General features: G+C 41.1%; 3 protein-coding genes across 3 annotated transcripts in view; 2 read left to right on the forward strand and 1 right to left on the reverse strand.

Annotated features, from left to right (window-relative positions):
- The first annotated feature begins 4,144 nt into the window (after nt 1-4,144).
- On the forward strand, nt 4,145-7,183 carry mgst2 (microsomal glutathione S-transferase 2). The gene is made up of 4 exons (XM_085414731.1): nt 4,145-4,289; nt 6,000-6,099; nt 6,400-6,552; nt 6,670-7,183. Exons 1-4 carry the CDS (start codon nt 4,229-4,231, stop codon nt 6,770-6,772), a joined length of 417 nt encoding a protein of 138 aa, XP_085270857.1. The 5' UTR covers nt 4,145-4,228; the 3' UTR covers nt 6,773-7,183.
- A 149-nt stretch (nt 7,184-7,332) lies between these two features.
- Nucleotides 7,333-11,375, forward strand: LOC146676752 (short coiled-coil protein B-like). Its single transcript, XM_085414742.1, has 4 exons — nt 7,333-7,476; nt 8,054-8,122; nt 8,204-8,284; nt 9,149-11,375. The coding sequence occupies exons 2-4, from the start codon at nt 8,107-8,109 to the stop codon at nt 9,289-9,291; spliced, it is 240 nt and encodes a 79-aa protein (XP_085270868.1). The 5' UTR covers nt 7,333-7,476; nt 8,054-8,106; the 3' UTR covers nt 9,292-11,375.
- A 1,375-nt stretch (nt 11,376-12,750) lies between these two features.
- The window catches only part of LOC146676753 (alpha-1,3-mannosyl-glycoprotein 4-beta-N-acetylglucosaminyltransferase B), a 35,160-nt gene continuing 29,358 nt past the window's right edge, over nt 12,751-18,552 (reverse strand). Inside the window, exons 13-15 of the mRNA XM_085414753.1 lie at nt 15,960-16,026; nt 15,059-15,171; nt 12,751-13,060 (exon numbers count right to left, since the gene is read on the reverse strand). Of these exons, the coding sequence (XP_085270879.1) occupies nt 13,043-13,060; nt 15,059-15,171; nt 15,960-16,026 (198 nt within the window). The 3' untranslated portion in view covers nt 12,751-13,042. The remainder of the gene's footprint in view (nt 13,061-15,058; nt 15,172-15,959; nt 16,027-18,552) is intronic.

Consider the following 18,552-nt stretch of genomic DNA (forward strand, 5'->3'; position numbering starts at 1 on the left):
GCATTTCTTAGCCGTCGCTGCTCAAAGTGGGGTTTTCTACAAAATAACCATTATAGCTATAAGGTCACATTTTCTTCTTCTTTCTGCACTAAGAAGAAGAAAAGGCCATCTCACCCTAACCTTTTCTGTCACACCAGCGTGTCCTCCATTACTACATCTATGAACGTCCTGTGTGGTCTTCCTCTTTTCCTTGTGCCGGGCGACTTCATTGTCAACATGCATGTGCAAACTTGCTCAGCTTCATCTCCAAAGCAGTCCACCTGAGCTGTCCCTCTGATGTGGTCATTTCTAATGTTGTCAGTGCCGGTCACTCCCAGGGGAAAAGCCCCTTCAGCTCTGCCACCTGTCTTTTTGTCAGTGGCATCACTTCCAAACCAAACATCATAACAGGTCCTACTGCCATTTTGTAAATCCACCCATTCACTCTTACTCCTATCCTTCTGTAACAATCTCTCCATCACCTCTCTATAAAATGCCTCTTTACATGGTTGACTCCTGGTATTTCAACCATTCCTCATTCCCTACATCTACTTGCAGCTTCAGTGTTACACCTGCCTTCTTTGTACGTCTTCATGAACTCTCTCAACACTGTTTCTCTGCATGAAGCCCTACTGCTGCTCGCTGACCGTCACCTCTCTAGCTTCTACTTCGTTGTATGGCTCATCAGCTTGATTTTCCTATAGCTGCATCCTTGTTGAAGATCAGTACCAGAACACTTCTTCTTCGTTCCTCAGGCGTCCTTTCCAAAACTGTGTTAAATAATCTGGTTTAAAAAGTCCACTGCCCTGTTTCTCAGACATCTCTATACCTCCACATGTAAATCATCAGGACTCACTACCTTTCCACAGCTGCCCTCACTTCCTCCTTATACTTCCTGATTCATTAACATTCCTTTATGTCATCCTCTTACTCTCATGTCCATACCTACCCAACATCTTCTCATTATCAATTTTCTTTCACCTACAAATCCACTAAAATCAACCAATCACCACTATGTCCAAACAAAAAATATGTGGTGAAAGCTTCCATACAGATGTAATCATTCATTTCTCAAACATTAAATACATACATTATATTTTGTCGTAGCATTCACATACAATTGCAGTTTATACAGACTATGCCAGGGGTCAGCAACACCCAAAGAGCCATTTGGTAGAGTTGGATGTCTCGAGACCGGTCTTGGTCTCAAGACCACTTTTACGTGGTCTTGGTCTCGACGGACTTTTGTCTACCATTTGGACCCAGTTTCCACAGAAAAGAAAACACTGGGAGCCGCAAATACTTTTTGTCATCTAAAATGAAGATAACACTGTTATTGTTATGCCTTGTATACACCTGTATTGTGTATTGTGTTGCATCACAGAGGATCTCTCCTGGACGTACAACACCACAGCACTGGCCAAGAAATCACAGCAGCGTCTCTTCTTTCTCCGCAAACTAAGAAGAGCAGGAGCACCAGCCCCCATCATGTACACTTTCTACAGAGGCACCATCGAGAGCATCCTGTCGAGCTGCATCACTGTGTGGTTTGGAGCCTGCAATGCGTCCTGTCATAGGACCCTCCAACGCATAGTGAGAGCTGCAGAGAGGATCATTGGTGTCTCTCTCCCCTCCCTCCAGGACATTTACAGCACCCGTCTCACTAAAAAAGCCCTTTGCATAGCGGCTGATCCCACGCACCCAATGCAAAGCTTCTTCAAGCTGCTGCCGTCGGGGAGGAGACTGCGGAGTCTCCAGGCCAGGACCAGCAGACTGAAGGACAGCTTCATCCATCAGGCTGTCAGGAAGCTTAACTCCCTCCCGATTCTGCCCCCTCTCCCCTCCTCTCCTCCACGGTCTCACTGAACTCTGTCACACACACACACTCTCTGACTCACTCACTGGCCTGCACCAGTTACCAGTCACTTTGTGGAGCATTGGACTGCCATTACCTCATAAGACTCTGTTGTTACACTATCTCTTACCGTACATTACTAAATCTCCATTTGCACTATTTGCCTACTTGCACTACTCTGCCTGGTTTACACCCAATGTCATTTACCCATTATATTGTATATTGTATAGCTTTCTTGTTATATGTAAAATTGTATTGTATTTATTTAAATTTTTACTTTTTAATTATTTTACCTGCATTTTTTAATCACTCTTATATTTAAATGTTCATTTGCTATTTTATCTAGGGATTGAGAGTAACGTAGTTTCTATTCTCTGTATGTCCTGTACATGTGGCAGAATTGACAATAAAGTTGACTTTGACTTGACTTTGACTTATGAAATCAATGAACTGCTACAGAGAAAAATAAATTTTATTTATGGAATGAACACATTTTGAACTCTTAAAAAATATAACACAAAGGAAAGACAGTTGAAGGTCTCTTTTAAATGAATTAAAAAGCTGATCTTAAATTATTCATATACCAAACAAAAACTGTAGCGTTGAGCTGAATTTTAAAAGTAATTGGAAAAATTCACTCAACTGCTAAAAAAAAGAAAGAAAAAGAAATATTTGCAAAATATCTGTATAAATATTTATTTTAAGTGGTTGACGTGTGTGGCGGGGCGTGGTCTGCACGCTACAGGGGAGGCGGACGCACCTGAGCGGCATCCGCAATCAAGCCCCCCGGCTTAAAGTCTGTGCTCTCTCTGCTGTTGTGTCGACTGTGTGGCTACAGCAACAATGTGTAAAAATGTTCAATAAAGAAAAAAAAGCATGTACATGCAAACATCGCTGGGTCTGCCATGGCGCACAGCGTCTGCAAATCGGGGCTGTACGAAGTCACTTCGTCTTTACGCAGGACTGTAAGCTGCCATCTGTGAGGCGTGAGCGCTGTTTGTTTTTACCGTAGTTCATGGTGGAGAACTATGGAAGCCCGTTTCCGCCACTAAAAAAAAAAAAAAAAAAGCTAGTATCCATAACTCGAAATTTCGAGTTATTTTCTCGAAATTTCGAGTTATTATCTCGAAATTTCGAGAAATATAACTCGAAATTTCGAGTTACTTTTCTCAAAATTTCGAGTTAGCTCTGCCAATCAAAAATATACGTGAATGAGGTCGCTTTCTTGTTACCCGGAAGCATATGGCGCAGGACCGCGCACTCAAAAACGGATCCCAACAAATTAAAGTATGTTTGCTGATAGTAACACCATGTGATTCAGCTAATAACACAGGGATTTCATCATTTGTGAAGCCAGGCTGAAAACACTCAGCAATCTGTGCATTCACGACTGGATGTAATACCGGTAGCTTAGCTGTAGCATTTGTAGCTGAGGGCTTCAGCTTCCGGGTAACATGGAAATGACGTCATTCACGTAGATTACTGATTGGCAGCGCTAACTCGAAATTTCGAGTTGCTTTTCTCAAAATTTTGAGTTAATATGTCGAAATTTCGAGATAATAACTCGAAATTTCGAGAAAATAACTCGAAATTTTGAGTTATGGAGCCTTTTTTTTTTTTTTTTTAGTGGCGGAAACGGGCTTCCATAGAGAACAGCTGCTCACATACGTATGTGGATCCGAAGCTCCATACTTGGCCTGCCTGGGGTTGACACTCTCCATAAATGCAGGGCATTTCGGCTGATATGGTTTATGCGAGTGTGACGCTTATTTTGAGCGATGATAATAACATATGATTTTATTTTGATATTTGAAGACCACGAGAATCTTCCAATTTACAACTAGAAGTTAAAAAAGAACTAACACAAATAAAATACACTTCAGTTAAATACTTATATATATTTTTTTCAAACCACGTGGAGCCGCAGGTTGCCGACCCCTGGACTATGCTCTAAGAAATGCCCCCCCCCTACAGTACCAGGCCTGCAGAATAAACTCACACTGATAACAGTGCGTGGTATACAGTGGCATGATAAATGAAGCTCGAGCCACTGTAATTAATTAAGGACCATCACACTTTAATTGTTCAGTTCTGTGCATGCATTTATACATGTGCATATATAACTGTATGATATGCTGATGATAAACTAACAGCAGGTATTAAAGTTTTAGCCAGGTTTTTCTTGTGGAGTGTTAGTGATAGAGTTCATAGAGAGTTCTGCCCACTCATGGCAGATCTTTAGCTGCATAAGAGTCACGGGACTTTCTTACTTGCACAACTTGTGGGATGTGCTAAAGTCCCTTTGCCCCAGGAAGTACCTCCTATTTGTTATGTAAAGCTGACTTTGTGTTTAGGAGCAAACTGTGAGGACGGCTGTTTTTTCCCAACAGTCTGATGGAAGCGGACTCCCCTCTTTTGTTGGCTGCAGTGTCCCTGCTGTCAGTTCTGCACATGGGTAAGTAAAACACAGCAGCTTAATGGATGTTGTGCATGTCAAGGTATTGTCCCAACTTAATAATAATGTGGGTGTGGTTTCCCACTCCTGTGTAGGTACTGTGCAACAGCAAGACTAGGCAAGTTTTACACTTAGCACTCCACTCATTTAGTGATCATCAGATCACATCTAGGATGCGGATTTCCTCTTGTCAGCAGCTTGAACATGGTTTCCCACACAGAAAAGCACATACATTCTAAATGCAAACAACATCCTTATTATTTTAAATGTGTGCATTTATCAAATCAAATCACTTTTATTGTCACATCACATGTGCAGGTACACTGGTACAGCACATGTGAGTGAAATTCTTGTGTGCGAGCTTCACAAGCAACAGAGGTGTGCAAAGTACAATAACATAAGCAAATATAAGAATGGCTAAATCTGAGAATTATATGAAGAAATATGTGTACAATATAAGAGTGTATGCACATTACTGAATGTGTATACTAAATATGTATGTCTACATGTGTGTATGTGTGTGTGTGTGTGTGTGTGTGTGCATATTTTACAAATTAAATAGAGTTAAAATAAAATAAATATATAAAATCAGAATCAGAATACTTTATTGATCCCTGGGGGAAATTATTTGTTTATATATATCTGTAAATATACAGAGGTTGTTAGTTGGATATTGTGCAAAACAAGTGGCATTTATATACAGTGTGGAGTGCATAATGTTGAAGTTCCAGTAGTGAAGCTGAGGTGTCTATGACGTGTTCAGCAGTCTGATGGCCTGATGGAAGAAGCTGTCTCTCAGTCTGCTGGTACGGGACCGGATGCTGCAGAACCTCCTTCCTGATGGAAGCAGTCTGAACAGTTTATGGCTGGGGTGACTGGAGTCCTTGATGATCCTCCCCGCTTTCCTCAGGCAGCGCTTCCTGTAGATGTCTTGGAGGGAGGGAAGCTCACCTCCAATTATCCGTTCAGAGCACCGCACGACTCTCTGGAGAGCTTTGCGGTTGTAAGCGGTGCTGTTGCCATACCAGGTGGTGATGCATCCAGTGAGGATGCTCTCAATGGCACAGCGATAGAAGGTCCTCCCCTTTATACTAGTTTATTGATTTATACTGAGCAATCTCCACTTTTTACACATATGTTGAGCAGTATATGTTGCCATGTTTTATAGTATAGTATTCTTATAGTATTTTCAGACTTTGATTCTTGTGGGCCTTTAATGTGGCTTCAAGCGTTTCTTCGCCCAGAAAAATTGTGTGCAGGTTTAACTATCACCAGGCCAGTGTTAACCGGAATTCTTGATCATGGCTGTTGTTGATGCATTTTCTAATGTGGAATCATTCTGAGGAGAATGTCAAAAACATGATAATGCGAACACCACGGCTCACCATGAAGCTCAGAATATTCTTCTGGGTAGAATCTAGACTCTGTAGAGCATTTGGACAACTACGAATCTGCTTTGAGACGGAGGAGCTGAGAAGTGCCTGCTGTTCAACTGACACTTCATGGAGCTTGGTCAGTTTTATCATGGTGGTCTACAGAGAGAAGTTCATGGCTTGGATTTTGTTCCAATGTTCAATTTTATCCCTTGAAAACAAAATCTACAATTTATTAAACTGTGCAAAAAAAAAATTAGGTGGCTAAAATAGGAAATATACTTGTGAATTGTATAAAGAAACATGTAAAGAAACCTCTGTCACTGTCTCCTCTCAGGCTACCTGGCTCGGCGGGTAGGAAGATCCAGGATGGCTTACAACATCGTACCTCCTGTTGTCACTGGACCTCCAGAATTTGAGAGGACATTCCGTGCACAGTAAGAAGACCTGATTGTAATGCTATAGTCAAATGAACTGAAGGGTAAAACTAGTTTAAACAGACTACTTTAAAGTAGTAGTCTGATTACAGAGTGATATGGGAGAGAATGCCTGAGGAATGGAGAAACAGTTTACTGGTACCACACCATGAAGTTATTCAAAGGAGTTTCTGAAGCTAGGTTAAGAAGAGAGCTGACAATCAGTGAGCAGCAGTGTGGCGGAGGGAGCTGATCTGCAGTCAGAGTAGGGACAAGGTGGAGCTCCAAGGATGTCCTAACATTACCTGTGTTTGTTCTCAGTCAGAACTGTGTGGAGTTCTACCCTCTCTTCCTGGTGTCGATGTGGACCTGTGGTACCTTCTTCAGTGAGGTGATTGCAGCTGCAGGAGGGCTAGTGTACATGGTCGCTCGACAGATGTATTTCAGTGGATATATCACGTCCCCCAAGAAAAGGTCTTTCATGATACTAAAATATCAAATACTTAAAAGCACATGGTGGCAGCGCTGACTTTAAAGTATCTGATGTTTGACCTATTACAGCACGCTGACTGAGTACTTTCTGGTTTGCAGGTTACCTGGCTTTATTCTGAATTTGGTTGTCCTCGGCATTCTGTCTCTGCTGGGTTCGATTGGAGTGCTGCGTGGAATACTATACAAATACTTTCTTATCTAACTTTGAAAAATGTCATCAAACTGTGCAAACCAACAAATAAAGTTATTTGTATTTGGTAGAAGTTTTTATAAAATTATTTTCCAATGTTTATATTTTCAGTTCTTTATAGTTTAGACTAGGTTTACATGTTCAGTTGTTGTTGTTTCTAAATTAGTTTCAGTGTTTGATTCAGTGCTGTATGTTTCCTTATTATTATACTATGTGTGTATTTACGATTAACTTTTCAGTTTTACTTTTCGAGTTAACTATTTTCTTTCTCTATACTTTTAGCTTGGTTTTTATTCATTAATATAATCTTGGAACAAAGACATATAATAGCATAAATATCTGTTAGATTTAACTGTGTGACCATGGCCTGCATAGCTTATCTAAAACAGCATTTTCCAACTTCAAAAAAGGAGTGGCTTTAAGCGATTTACCTTCAAGTGTGCAACACCTTAAGTGTTGTTTCCGGCAAGAACTGTGGTACAATAAAATAACTGCAAACAGTGGAAAAAAGGGGGAAAAGATGAACTATGATGTCGTTCTGTTGTTTGTCCCAGCGGGGTGTACGGCGCCCCCTGGCGGCTGTGAGGTGCAAGTGCCTGATAATAGCCAATGAATTCTAGCACTGCCGAGAACATTCAAGCTGTGCTGAATTACGCTAGTCTTTAATTTTCCTATCGATATTTAGCGCTGCAACGTTTGTTTTTCCACGTCGCTGGGTATGGGTCCTTTCATTTTACGGCTTATACCTAACTGCGTGTGGCAGCTAATTTTAAATAGCCTCCGGCTAACGGTTATTAGCATAGGAGCAGCTAGTTAGCACCACACTGTTAGCACGGTGTGGTTTACTTTGGCCAGCTGGTCTCTTTGATCAGTTTTAAAAATACCCGTGGTTCACGTGACCTTTAGAAGGGTCCGATACCAGACAAACAAGCGGTCATAGGGTTTAGCTGTTAGCATTATTAACGCTGTTGTAGGCACTGTCTCTTAGTCACGGCGCTGCACTGGTGTGCTGAGAATAATAAACTCTTGTTAAAATGTATTGTTATTATTATAGGTGTGGCAAAAGTGATGATTAAAAAGAATTGTGTGCACCGCATGACAACAAAATGTAAGCGTTTACTGCCAAGTGACAGCTGAGGCAGCTGCCCAGAGCAGTTTTGGTCAACAGCATTTCATCACGTTGCGTAACATACGTGTGAAAAGCTGTACGGTCGTTTTCAAGCATGCGTAGCTTTTGCTACAAACAGTGGATAAGCTAACTTACAGATATTTAACTGTCAAATGTTCCTGCAGTGTACCCCAGAGTCGCAGCCCTGCATTCCAAAAAGGAAGACGAGTACTTCACCATGAGCTCAGAGGATGGTGAGACAACACACACACACCCCTCCACAGTGTGCATGTTCACTCTTTCCTGCGCCTGACGGCTCCGTTCTCCTGCTGCAGGTGACATGGAGAACCAGGCTGAGCTGGAAGAGAAGACCAGGCTCATCAACCAGGTGTTGGAGCTTCAGCACACTTTAGAGGGTAGGCACGTGCAGCCTCACAGCTGTTACCTGCTAAAATGGAAAATGAATTCTTTAAATATAAACTGTAAGGTTTCTTGTGGGGTGGCTTAGACTCGTGTTGCAGCTTCATGTCACGCTGGGATTTGTAGATGAAATTGTGCATTTACATTTTTAAAAGTTGCCCCTAACTTTACGCACTGTAGATGGGCTTTTGGTGGGAAGCATCAGAATGTTGATTTCTCTATGTGAATGTTACTCATAAATGTATCTGTGCCAGCAGAATGTTCACAGATTGATAACACACAGCAACACTGCATCACTCAGAGTGGATTTGAGCTGTTTAGCCTCATTTTTAAACCAGCTTAGTTTGGCCCGTTGAACTCTGCACCGTCTGGCTGATAGTAGAAACTCATTCTGAGAGTTCTGGTTGCACAGTGTTTGAACATCAGTGGGGAAAGGTGACTTCAACACAACCCTACAGTCTCTGCAGTGTGGACAAAGTCCTTGGTGTTTCACGCCAAGTCAGTGGTCGATGGTGGCCTCAGCGATTGCCTTACTTTCTGAATCAATACAAATCTTCTTATTATGGTTAAATATAATTTCCCTGTTGCACGTGCAGCACTGAGATGTGTTGTGTGAACAGACACACACATTTATTTTGTGTTTGGAGAGTGGAAAGATCAGGAGGTGTGACAGAAATGAAGGAAACACAGAATAGGTGCACCTAACATAACAGTGTTTGCTGAACTATGAATGAGCTTTAAATGTTTTTTAATGGATTCTTGGATAATGATGATGTTTTAAACTGTAATGAATACGTTTACCACCCTTGTAGTTTCCACATTCCTGTATGGTTGACTGATGTTTTTGTTGACGTGTTCAGACCTGTCTGCCCGAGTCGATGCTGTAAAGGAAGAGAACCTGAAGCTGAAGTCGGAGAACCAGGTCCTGGGTCAGTACATTGAGAACCTCATGTCGGCTTCCAGTGTCTTTCAGACCACTGACACCAAGAGCAAACGAAAGTAAGGAGACCTTCAGAGAGGCCTGACCTAAATCCACCCCTCCACCGTCCCTAACAGAGCCCAGACCGTACCAGAGGACTGGACTCACGGACCCTTTAATACTGCTGAAACCTGAAACCCGTTTCTGTCTCTAACATGTGCAAATAAGGGAATTTGTTGTTTTCGTAATGTGGCTGCAGTGGCCAGTGTTGCATTCATTAAAAGAGAATGTCCAGAAGAAAAAGAAGAAAGGGAGACCTGATCCAGAGCTGCACATTAATATTAAACCTAACTCACGAGCTGACACACACTTGTCAGGAAGGACAGCTGGCCTGAATCCTCTTCTGATATCTGAGTGCCTGAAATCTGTGCAAGTCTACAGAAGGAAAACATGCTTTGCTGTTTTTCCCACATAATGAGTCCTATTTCATAAAGTACAGTTCTGTGAGGTGTTTAGCACTTTCCTAATTTCTTATTTTCTTTACATATTTGTTACAGATCATCAAAAGTTAGACTTTGAAATGAGTAAAATGCAGTTTTTAAATGATTGTTACACATGTTAAAGCTGTGCAAACCAACCTATGTGGGAAAAGTAATCCCGACTTGATCCGATTGAGTGATGTGAGACACTCGTTGCCACTTAACACAAATAATTGACAGCAGTTGTTGCACAACCAGTTATTTGGTCTTTGGGGGTAATAACCATAAGTAGGGACAGAAAGGTGGGTTTGTATCGTTTATTTCCCTTAAATAATTAATAATCATTTAAAAACTACATTTTATATTTGCTCCGGTTATCTTTGTCTAATATGAACGTTTGTTTGATCTGAAACATGTAAGTGTGACAAATATGTAAAAGACCTCAGGAAGTTGGAGGAACACTTCTACACGACACTGTCAATCCCATTTGTTCTTCTGGAATATCTAAATGATGAGATACGATTCAAGCAGCTGTCTCCTGGTTAACTGTAACACCAACTCTGTGGACATCACAGTTAGTCAGTTCAGTTATGTTTGCAAACTCGTGGCACACAAACAGGAAACCGGTGAGATACCTGGAACTAGACTTTCTAGAATCCTGTTGTGTAATGTGTTGATGTAAACAAAGAAACCAGACCCAATCAGTGTGTAAGACGGGCTTCCTGTTTAAGCGACGGTGAGTGCTTTGAGTTTCAGAAGACGTAAGAGCTCAGCTTTTGTGCCATGTTCATATATTCAGACTTTGTTTTTTGGCATTTTGCACACATACAAAGCAAAGACAAAAGTGCAATCTTACACTGGCCTTTTGTGTATCAGCAAACAAGCTGAACTCGTGGTTAGGTTTCCACCTTTAGGAAGCCTGCCGAGGGGCAGCAGTCTTGTGAGCTGTACTGCATGTACGTTTTGGAGTCATTAAATAAATAATGGTTTGCTTTTATATGGCTATTCTGTGAGTGTGACAAAAGTCTCGGTGTTTTCATGTATTCGGTGCTCACAGATGTAAATCAGCAGAAACAAGAATAATAGATTAGCTTCCAGTCAGTGTGGTTAGTGTTACACCTCCTGCAGATCTTCTGATACACAGGAAGGCATCACCGAAGAACTGACACTGGATTACAATTGTCACAGTTCAGATGATGCTTTGAAAATACCGGTGACGTTACTGCTCCTGAGCGCTGCACACAGGCCTGACACACAAAAAGAAAACTTCCACACCACAGATGTTGAAGTGTTTACATTAAATTCTGTCTTCTGCTCTCGATACTTGTTAGTGAGGAGCTTGGCTTGATCTAAGATGGGATTGACACACCTTGTTTTAATTCTGAGTCAGTGTTGCTGCCATTGCTACAGCTCCAGTGGATCTTTGAATGGCTACTTTAGTTCCAAACCCCTGGTCTTTGTCATTTCAGCGTGATGTCACTTCCTCTTTCTTGCTGCTTGGGTTGGGATTAAACAACACTAGTGGCACTGTTTGAGTTCACAGCTAAAACCATGATGTGTCATTTTGATTTGAGCCTGTGTGCGCTGATTGATGAACTTCTCTTTAACCATGCTGTATACTGTTTACATTTTGTTCGATTGCCAGTTTGACTTGGCAAGTCTTAGTTAAATAAAGTTACGATCTTTTCATGACGTTTCTAAGTGATATTTCTTGAGCTAACAATCTCTTTGTTTTATTTGCCGCTCACGGAGTCAACTAAAGGTGCTCACCAGGACCTGATACCATCCATTATGCATTTAACAGCTGGTGTATGAATAAGAACACAGAAAGGTGGTCAAACTAAAAAAAGGAAAGAAACTATTTTGGTATATTCAACTATATAATAACGAGAAGAAGAAGAAGAATATGTACAAATGATGACAAAGATGCAATTTAAAATAGTATCTTTGCTACAGTGTTACATCTGCATTGTAAGAGTTGAGTTGTTTTTATGGTTAACTTTGATTCCCTGGGTCTTTTCCTGTGTGTTATAACTTTTCGATATATTTTCATGTGCCTTATATTTGCTTTGTGACTATGTGTCTTATTTTGAAAGAAATATTTACACGTTACCATAGCGACCAGAGAGCATTAAGGGGCAGAGAGGAGGATGCTACTCTCAGTGTTGTTGGCGCATTTCAGGAGGACTAATAAAGTTACACAATTACAGTGAATTTGCATTTATTATTATATTTACAAGATACCACAGATTTTGTCTTGGTCGTATCATTTTATTTTGTTGTGTTTATCTGCGACAGCTTAAAGGCTGGTCCGTGAAAATGTTGTCTGACATTAAACCGGTCCATGGCGCAAAAAAGGTCGGGGACCGCTGGTCTAAACAACACTGGATCATCTTGAGTTTGGTGCCTTTCTCATGCTTGAATGGTTCATAGATTTATGCTAAGTGGCTTAACAAACAAAAGATTTCTCTGGAAGTGGTCAGTTAAAAGTTGCTTAGGCTGCTGCCCCCGCGACCCGGCCCCGGACAAAGCGGATGAAGATGGATGGATGGATGAATGGTCAGTTAAAGGACTAGAGTGAAAGTGACCAGTATCAAACGCCACTATCCAAAGAAAGCCTGGAGACCTGCTGCTCAAGAACAAAAAAAAATGCAATATTAAATTTTTGCAGATGTGAATGTCAAAATATTTTGCTCGGTTATATTTATATCAGCGGTGCATTAGTATCATTGAGTCAGAAGAAACTACAGTGTGTGTCTAGCTCTCAGGGAACTGATGCAGCTGCTACCTTCTGTGCATCCATATAGCATCAGACTGTGGATACAAACACTACATCAGAATCCTCTGCATGCTTTAATGCTGGATTTTGCTTGCGTCAAGTAAAATATAGAGTGTCACCATACTTGGACAGCCTATAGGAATGGCCTGTATCAGATGCATGATGAGATGAAACTTGACATCTTTGAGCATCAAACTAAAGAGTGCTGTCGCTGCAGGGGATTCTTTGGACTTTGAAGAACCTGTTTTGCGTTTTTTTCATGTAAAATGAGCTGAAATGAAATCCTTACAAGACAACTTGATATTCTTTATTTGTAACAAAAATAGAATAGTGCAGTAATTTACTCAGTGAATAGCTCTGGTGTTACATCAGTGAAACGTTTGGGTGGAGTGAATTTAAGCAGCTAATATGAGCCACCACTGTGGCCAATTTGGACACTTCCATCCATCCTTATTCACATAACAGGCAGTTTAGGCACATGTAAGCCTTTTATTGGACGTCCATGTAGACAAAGTCTTTGTGCAGCAGGTGGCGCACTAATCAGCCTGAGTGAGAGTTTCCTTCTTGTCTGTGGTCTTCAAACTTTAATGAGTATCTGACAGACAGAACGAAAAAGAAAAGTGTTAACCACACACAGCATCCACTGACGCCACCACCTACCTCTTCCTGGCTTATTGTTTAGGTTAACAAGTAACACAAAGAAAAACTGAGCTTTGTAGATTTTCACAGACCGAGTTATTGCAGGGAAACCTGCACGCATGCATGAGGTATATGTTGAAACAACTTGGTGCACCTCAGAATAACTTCAGTCAGACTAGCTGCTGTGTGATTGAACGTCTGCATGCCACCACAAGCCCAGTTGTGAAAGTAACAGCGGAGCTCAATAAGGGCGTTTCGTCATAATTTTTTTTTCTCTATTATTTCTGTTCTTTCCAGTCTGACCTCATACTTCATAGGAAGAGAGTTAGAGGTCAGACCGGTTGTACAACAAGCCTGGTTTTCTACCTGATCTGTTTTTAATGAATATTCCTGTTTGATTTAACAGGAACTGAAAGTAGTCTGAAACTATGGGCTCAAAATGTGGTCAGAAATATTTTGTACGTGTAAAAAAGATTTGTGTGTGGACTTAGCCAAAAAAAACCCTGCAAGTTACAAGTACGAATTTTGACCCTATTTTTCTTCCTTTCATCTGATTGGTCAATGTCATGTCAATCACAAATTAAACAATCCAATCAGAGAACAGATGGGTTTGCCTGTCGAGGGGCGCTTTTTTTGAACTGCAGGTCTTTGAAGGGAATAAATGCCCTTTTACATGCCAACCCAGCGGTTTCCTTCATCACCACGAAGGAAAACAGTCTGTGGTCGTCAGAGTTCGGTGATTTTTGTGTCACAGGTCTACGTGTTTAATACAGGGACTTCCACAGCCTTTTCAACAGCGCTGCGGGGTGGGGGCGGGCAGTGTTTTGGAAATGACAGTCTTCATTACAAAGCTTTCTTCGTTATGAATTAGCATACATGTTTTTATTGAACATTTGAAGAACCAGCAAAAAAACCAGAAACTCTTGTAGAGGACATAAAGTCAGAGATAGAAAAGACAAGGAGCAGGTGCATCTAGTACAGGTAGAGCTGCTGCACACAGAGCCCAGCAGCCAGCAACAAATTCTGGATCCTTTGCTTTTAGTTAGCATTAGCAGCACATCCTGCGTCCGATGTGAAAGGACTTTTATGCTGCGCACTGTGACTCACAGCAATGGTCCCGGGTCAGCCCTGACGTTGTGTTAAACTAATCCTAAAGTAATGATGGTATTTCTAACCACTGATATAGCACAACTTTATCCTTTCAACAGCTGCTGAAAGTTAGGGGACCTAGCTGCTATCGGATATTTATATAGAGATCCTCCAGCTTCAAACTGTATCACCCTTCAAGGACCTGCAGTTCAAAAAAGCGCCCCTCTGACAGCCAAACCCATCTGTTCTCTGATTGGATTGTTACATTTGTGATTGACATGACATTGACCAATCAGATGAAAGGAAGAAAAATAGGGTCAAAATTCGTACTTGTAACTTGCAGGGTTTTTTTTCTAAGTCCACACACAAATCTTTTTTACAAATACAAAATATTTATGACCACATTTTGAGCCCATATGAAACCACAACATTGACTCTTTTCTTGTACTAGTTGCCACAACTCCTGTTTCCTGATGATCTTCAGTGCACTCTGTGGGAAGGGGGGGTGCAGCCGTATGTGAAGTGGCTGGGATACTGATGGGAGAAACTGCTGCAACCAGAGCATGTGGCCTACTAGCACTACTGTGAGCTGACCACAGTGGTACTGAGTCCGTTTTAAAGGTTCATCTTAAGAATCAGCAACTTGAATGACAGAAATCCAACAAGATACTTTGATCACATACGTTTCATAACATCAAATTACATCATGTGACATAAGAACAGGGAAGACCTGTTTGTTTGATGGCTGCTTGCTTTTAGTTTTGTGCATTTCTTTTTTTTTTACTGTTTTTATTTATTTATTTTCTTACACGAGATTGTTTTTAAGTGCATAAAAACACACTTAACACAAGTATTTGGGTCAGACCTCACTCAGCAGAGCCCAGACATCGGAGTCGGAGTGGACCACCAGGCGCAGTGCAGAGACCGGCTGCAGTGCTGCTTCAATCTTTCCTTCAGCTAATCCATTCACAAATTCACCTGGAAACACACAGCAGTAGGTTGGTTGTGTGTGTGTGTGTGTGTGTGTGTGTGGGGGGGGGGTGTCTATAAAAAGCACAGGTAACAGAGTAACTTCCTTTTCTCATATAATGCAAAAGCTTTTTCAAACATGCGAAATACTTAGTGCTGTGAACACGTTTAATGGTAATAAGAACAAACTAAGAACAGCTGCTCAGAGCTTTGGTGAAGTACTCTCCCAGAACAAGAACACCACAAAGGGACTGGCTAACAGAGGCAGAACAGTCCTGATTATGAAGGATCCCTACAAGGCTGTGACACCATCAAACTACTGGCCAATTACCTGCCGCTTTATAACAGGGAAGCTTCACTCAGGCATCACAGCAGAGGTTCAAAGCACCAGCTGCTGGTACAACAGGTAGAGCAACCTGAGCAGCGGCTAAATGTACAATAATATTTCCCTTTTAGAATAATAAGTAGCTACTTCATCCTCGGCCATACAGCGTTTAATAGGAACCTGTTGGCATGCTTTTCCTTCTTCATTAGTTTCAACCCTCTCCAGGCAGGCGTTGCAGATTTACAACAGTTAAAAACTAACAACCTGATTCCCCCACATACATATTTTATGAGGTTTTTTTACTCAGAAGTACCACTGCAGGACTTGGTTGTGCATTAGCAACTAAAACTTAATTTGAGCCTGAGAGGGTTAACACAGATGGTTGATGAATAATGTGTGATTGCTGCTAAATGTACGATAAATGAGCGTTTTTGAGACGCTGGGAGCCCCTTCCTTTGGTTTATGCACTTACCAACAATGATGAAGCCATTGCCCGACTCCCTGTAATGAGGAATGGCCACTTTGTGTCTTGCCAGCACCTAAAAGAAGAAAACAAGTATCTCAGGTGTAAAAGGTACAACACAGACATTTGCCTATCATTTGGAGTTCAGCATGATCAGCAGGAGCTGTGGTATTCCAGAGACAGCGGGTAACGTATTCCCCACAGAAGCAAACATGGATGATTATATTTTAAAAACTGTGCCACAGACGAACAACAGACCTCAGACCTCAGAGTCGTGGTCAATCACATGAGCACTTCAAGATGACAAAGCAACAATGTGATATATACCAGGTTTTAAATTGTGTTGATGGGCCAGTAAAACCAGAGTCATGATAAAAAAAATATGTACGCGTGTTTTTTCCTGAATAGTTTCGTCACGTTTAACGTCTAAAGACAGCGCAGCGAGCGCTCTCTGCTTATGAGCAAAACATAAAAAACTAAACAAAAAACAGCCCATTCGTGTTGGTGGAAAAATGCACCATGTCGACCAATCAGAAATGACATGGCAACATGATGTTTGGTTGTTTAGGAAGAGAGAGAGAGAGAGTTTTGAGATGTGACGTTTAGCGTGTTTGGAGTGTGTAGTTCATGTGTTGTCTTGTGTAGTTAGTGTGTAGTGTTGTGGATAGTTTTGTGTTGTGTGTCAGAACAATGAGGCGACTGCTGTCTCCAGGTAGAAACAGGAGTGACACACCTGCTGCTGTCAGACCTGCAGGTATCAGGCTGTGATGTTTCCTTTATAGTGGACAGAAATATTTGCAGTGGCACAAGTAACTTGTGTGGCATCTTATTGAAGAACAGCTGATTGTTCTGTAAATAGTTTATTTTATTTTTTTTAAAAAGGGTAAAAGGTAAATGGCTGCAAATATCTTTGTTGTTTGCAAAACTTGTGCACATGAAATTTAAAGTTATGAAATATGATTCAATAAACATGTTTGTGGTTGTTACAGTAAAAAATATAAAATCCGAGTAGAAAGTTATATTTTTTGTCTGATTGTAGATCAATTGTGTTACTACAGTTTGTCAAAATGAAAACATAACTGTAAATTCAGACACGTGAGGAAGAAAAGTGGTTAAAAATGGCCAATTATACCCTGGAGCCCAGAGGGCTAAACTTTTTTTTTTTTTTAAAGTAACGCAATAGTTACTTTTCAAGTAATTAATTACTTTTAGAATCTTCTAACTCACTAACTCAGTTACTTTTTTGAAGAAGTAACTAGTAACTATATTTAATTACTTTTTCAAAGCAACTTGCCCAACACTGGTAATGCTGCCCATGTTTATGGAACAATTACGAACTTGTAAATTTACGTAACGACCACACGTGTTGTCTTTTTGGTTACCTTACTGCTTTGGCATTTTTACAGGTTTTTATGAAGTCCTATCAGGACATGTAGTCAGAGTCAACGAGTAATATAAGGGGAGAAATCATGCGATTATATGTCATCATTTGAAAGTGTAAACTCAGTACAAGCACTAGTACCGTTTCCAAACTGAAGGTGTGCCAAGAAGACGTCACCACAAGAAGACTGAGGACGCGCAGGCAGTCTTCTGCAGAGTTTTAGTCAGTTTTAAGCTGAGGTTTGCGCGACATATTCCCGACAGCTCTCTACCCATACAATCAGAATAGACTGCACACATAGGTGCCATCTGTCTCTGATGTCATAGCACTTCAAAATGAGAGATGGCTCAGGGTCATGTGATTTAGCCCCAACTATAAGGTTTATCCAAAAGTTTTGAATCTAATCTTAAAAGAAGAGAGGATGTCTGTCTCCCAAATCCAAACTGGTAAGACATCATGGTATTAGAGAAATAACTCTCTCTCTGTGCTCCCACTGCAGCATTTTGAATTAACTGGAGGCTTTTCAGGAACTTTTAGAACAACCTAATCCTGGTCTGCAGCAGTCCAGCCCCAAAGCATCGGCATCACTCGGAGACAGGATATAACTTTAGAGATGCTCTGTGGATGAAAGCAGCGCTACATATTTGCTTCATTTGGACCCTGAAGGACAAGATTTCTCTCAGTGTTGCTGGAGGCTAAGCTAATGCCATCCTGGTTAGAAACAATGTTACTAAGATTTTTCAGGTCGAGTAACATAATCTCAGTTTTGTCTGAGATCAGAAGTAAGAAATTAGAAGTCAGCCAGCCTTTTATGTCTTTAAGACATGACTTTGAATCAGCAGTCCAACGTTTTTTGCGCCACGTGTCGGTTTAATATCAGACGGTATTTTCACCTTTAAGCTGTCTTTGATAGGACAAAGACAAAAACTGTATTTTGTAAATATAATAATAGCAAACGTGAATTCACTGTGTAATCGTGTAACTTTGTTAGCAGCGCCCTCCTGAAATTCGCAGACAACACAGAGTAACATCCTCCTCTCTGCCCCTTAACGCTCTCTGGTCACTATGGTAACGTGTAAATATTTCTTTCAAAATAAGACACACAGCTACACCACGGGAAAAGACCCCGGGAAACAGAGTTAACCATAAATTTCACACCTGAGCCCAACTCTCCCGGCCCGGTACCAAACGGCTCACAGACCGGTACCGGTGCCCTGGTTG

The sequence above is a fragment of the Rhamphochromis longiceps genome, linkage group LG2, assembly GCF_057381845.1.
Source record: "Rhamphochromis longiceps isolate RC_006_pf linkage group LG2, R_longiceps_female_GT1.1, whole genome shotgun sequence".
Taxonomy (NCBI): domain Eukaryota; kingdom Metazoa; phylum Chordata; class Actinopteri; order Cichliformes; family Cichlidae; genus Rhamphochromis; species Rhamphochromis longiceps.

Excerpts from the sequence above, each read along its gene's own strand:
- LOC146676752 (XM_085414742.1), top strand. Across the intron at positions 8,285-9,148 it reads GCTTCAGCACACTTTAGAGG|ACCTGTCTGCCCGAGTCGAT; the intron begins GTAGGCACGTGC and ends TGACGTGTTCAG.
- mgst2 (XM_085414731.1), top strand. The coding sequence starts at position 4,229 with ATGGAAGCGGACTCCCCTCTTTTGTTGGCTGCAGTGTCCCTGCTGTCA. Across the intron at positions 4,290-5,999 it reads GCTGTCAGTTCTGCACATGG|GCTACCTGGCTCGGCGGGTA; the intron begins GTAAGTAAAACA and ends GTCTCCTCTCAG. Across the intron at positions 6,100-6,399 it reads GAGAGGACATTCCGTGCACA|TCAGAACTGTGTGGAGTTCT; the intron begins GTAAGAAGACCT and ends GTTTGTTCTCAG.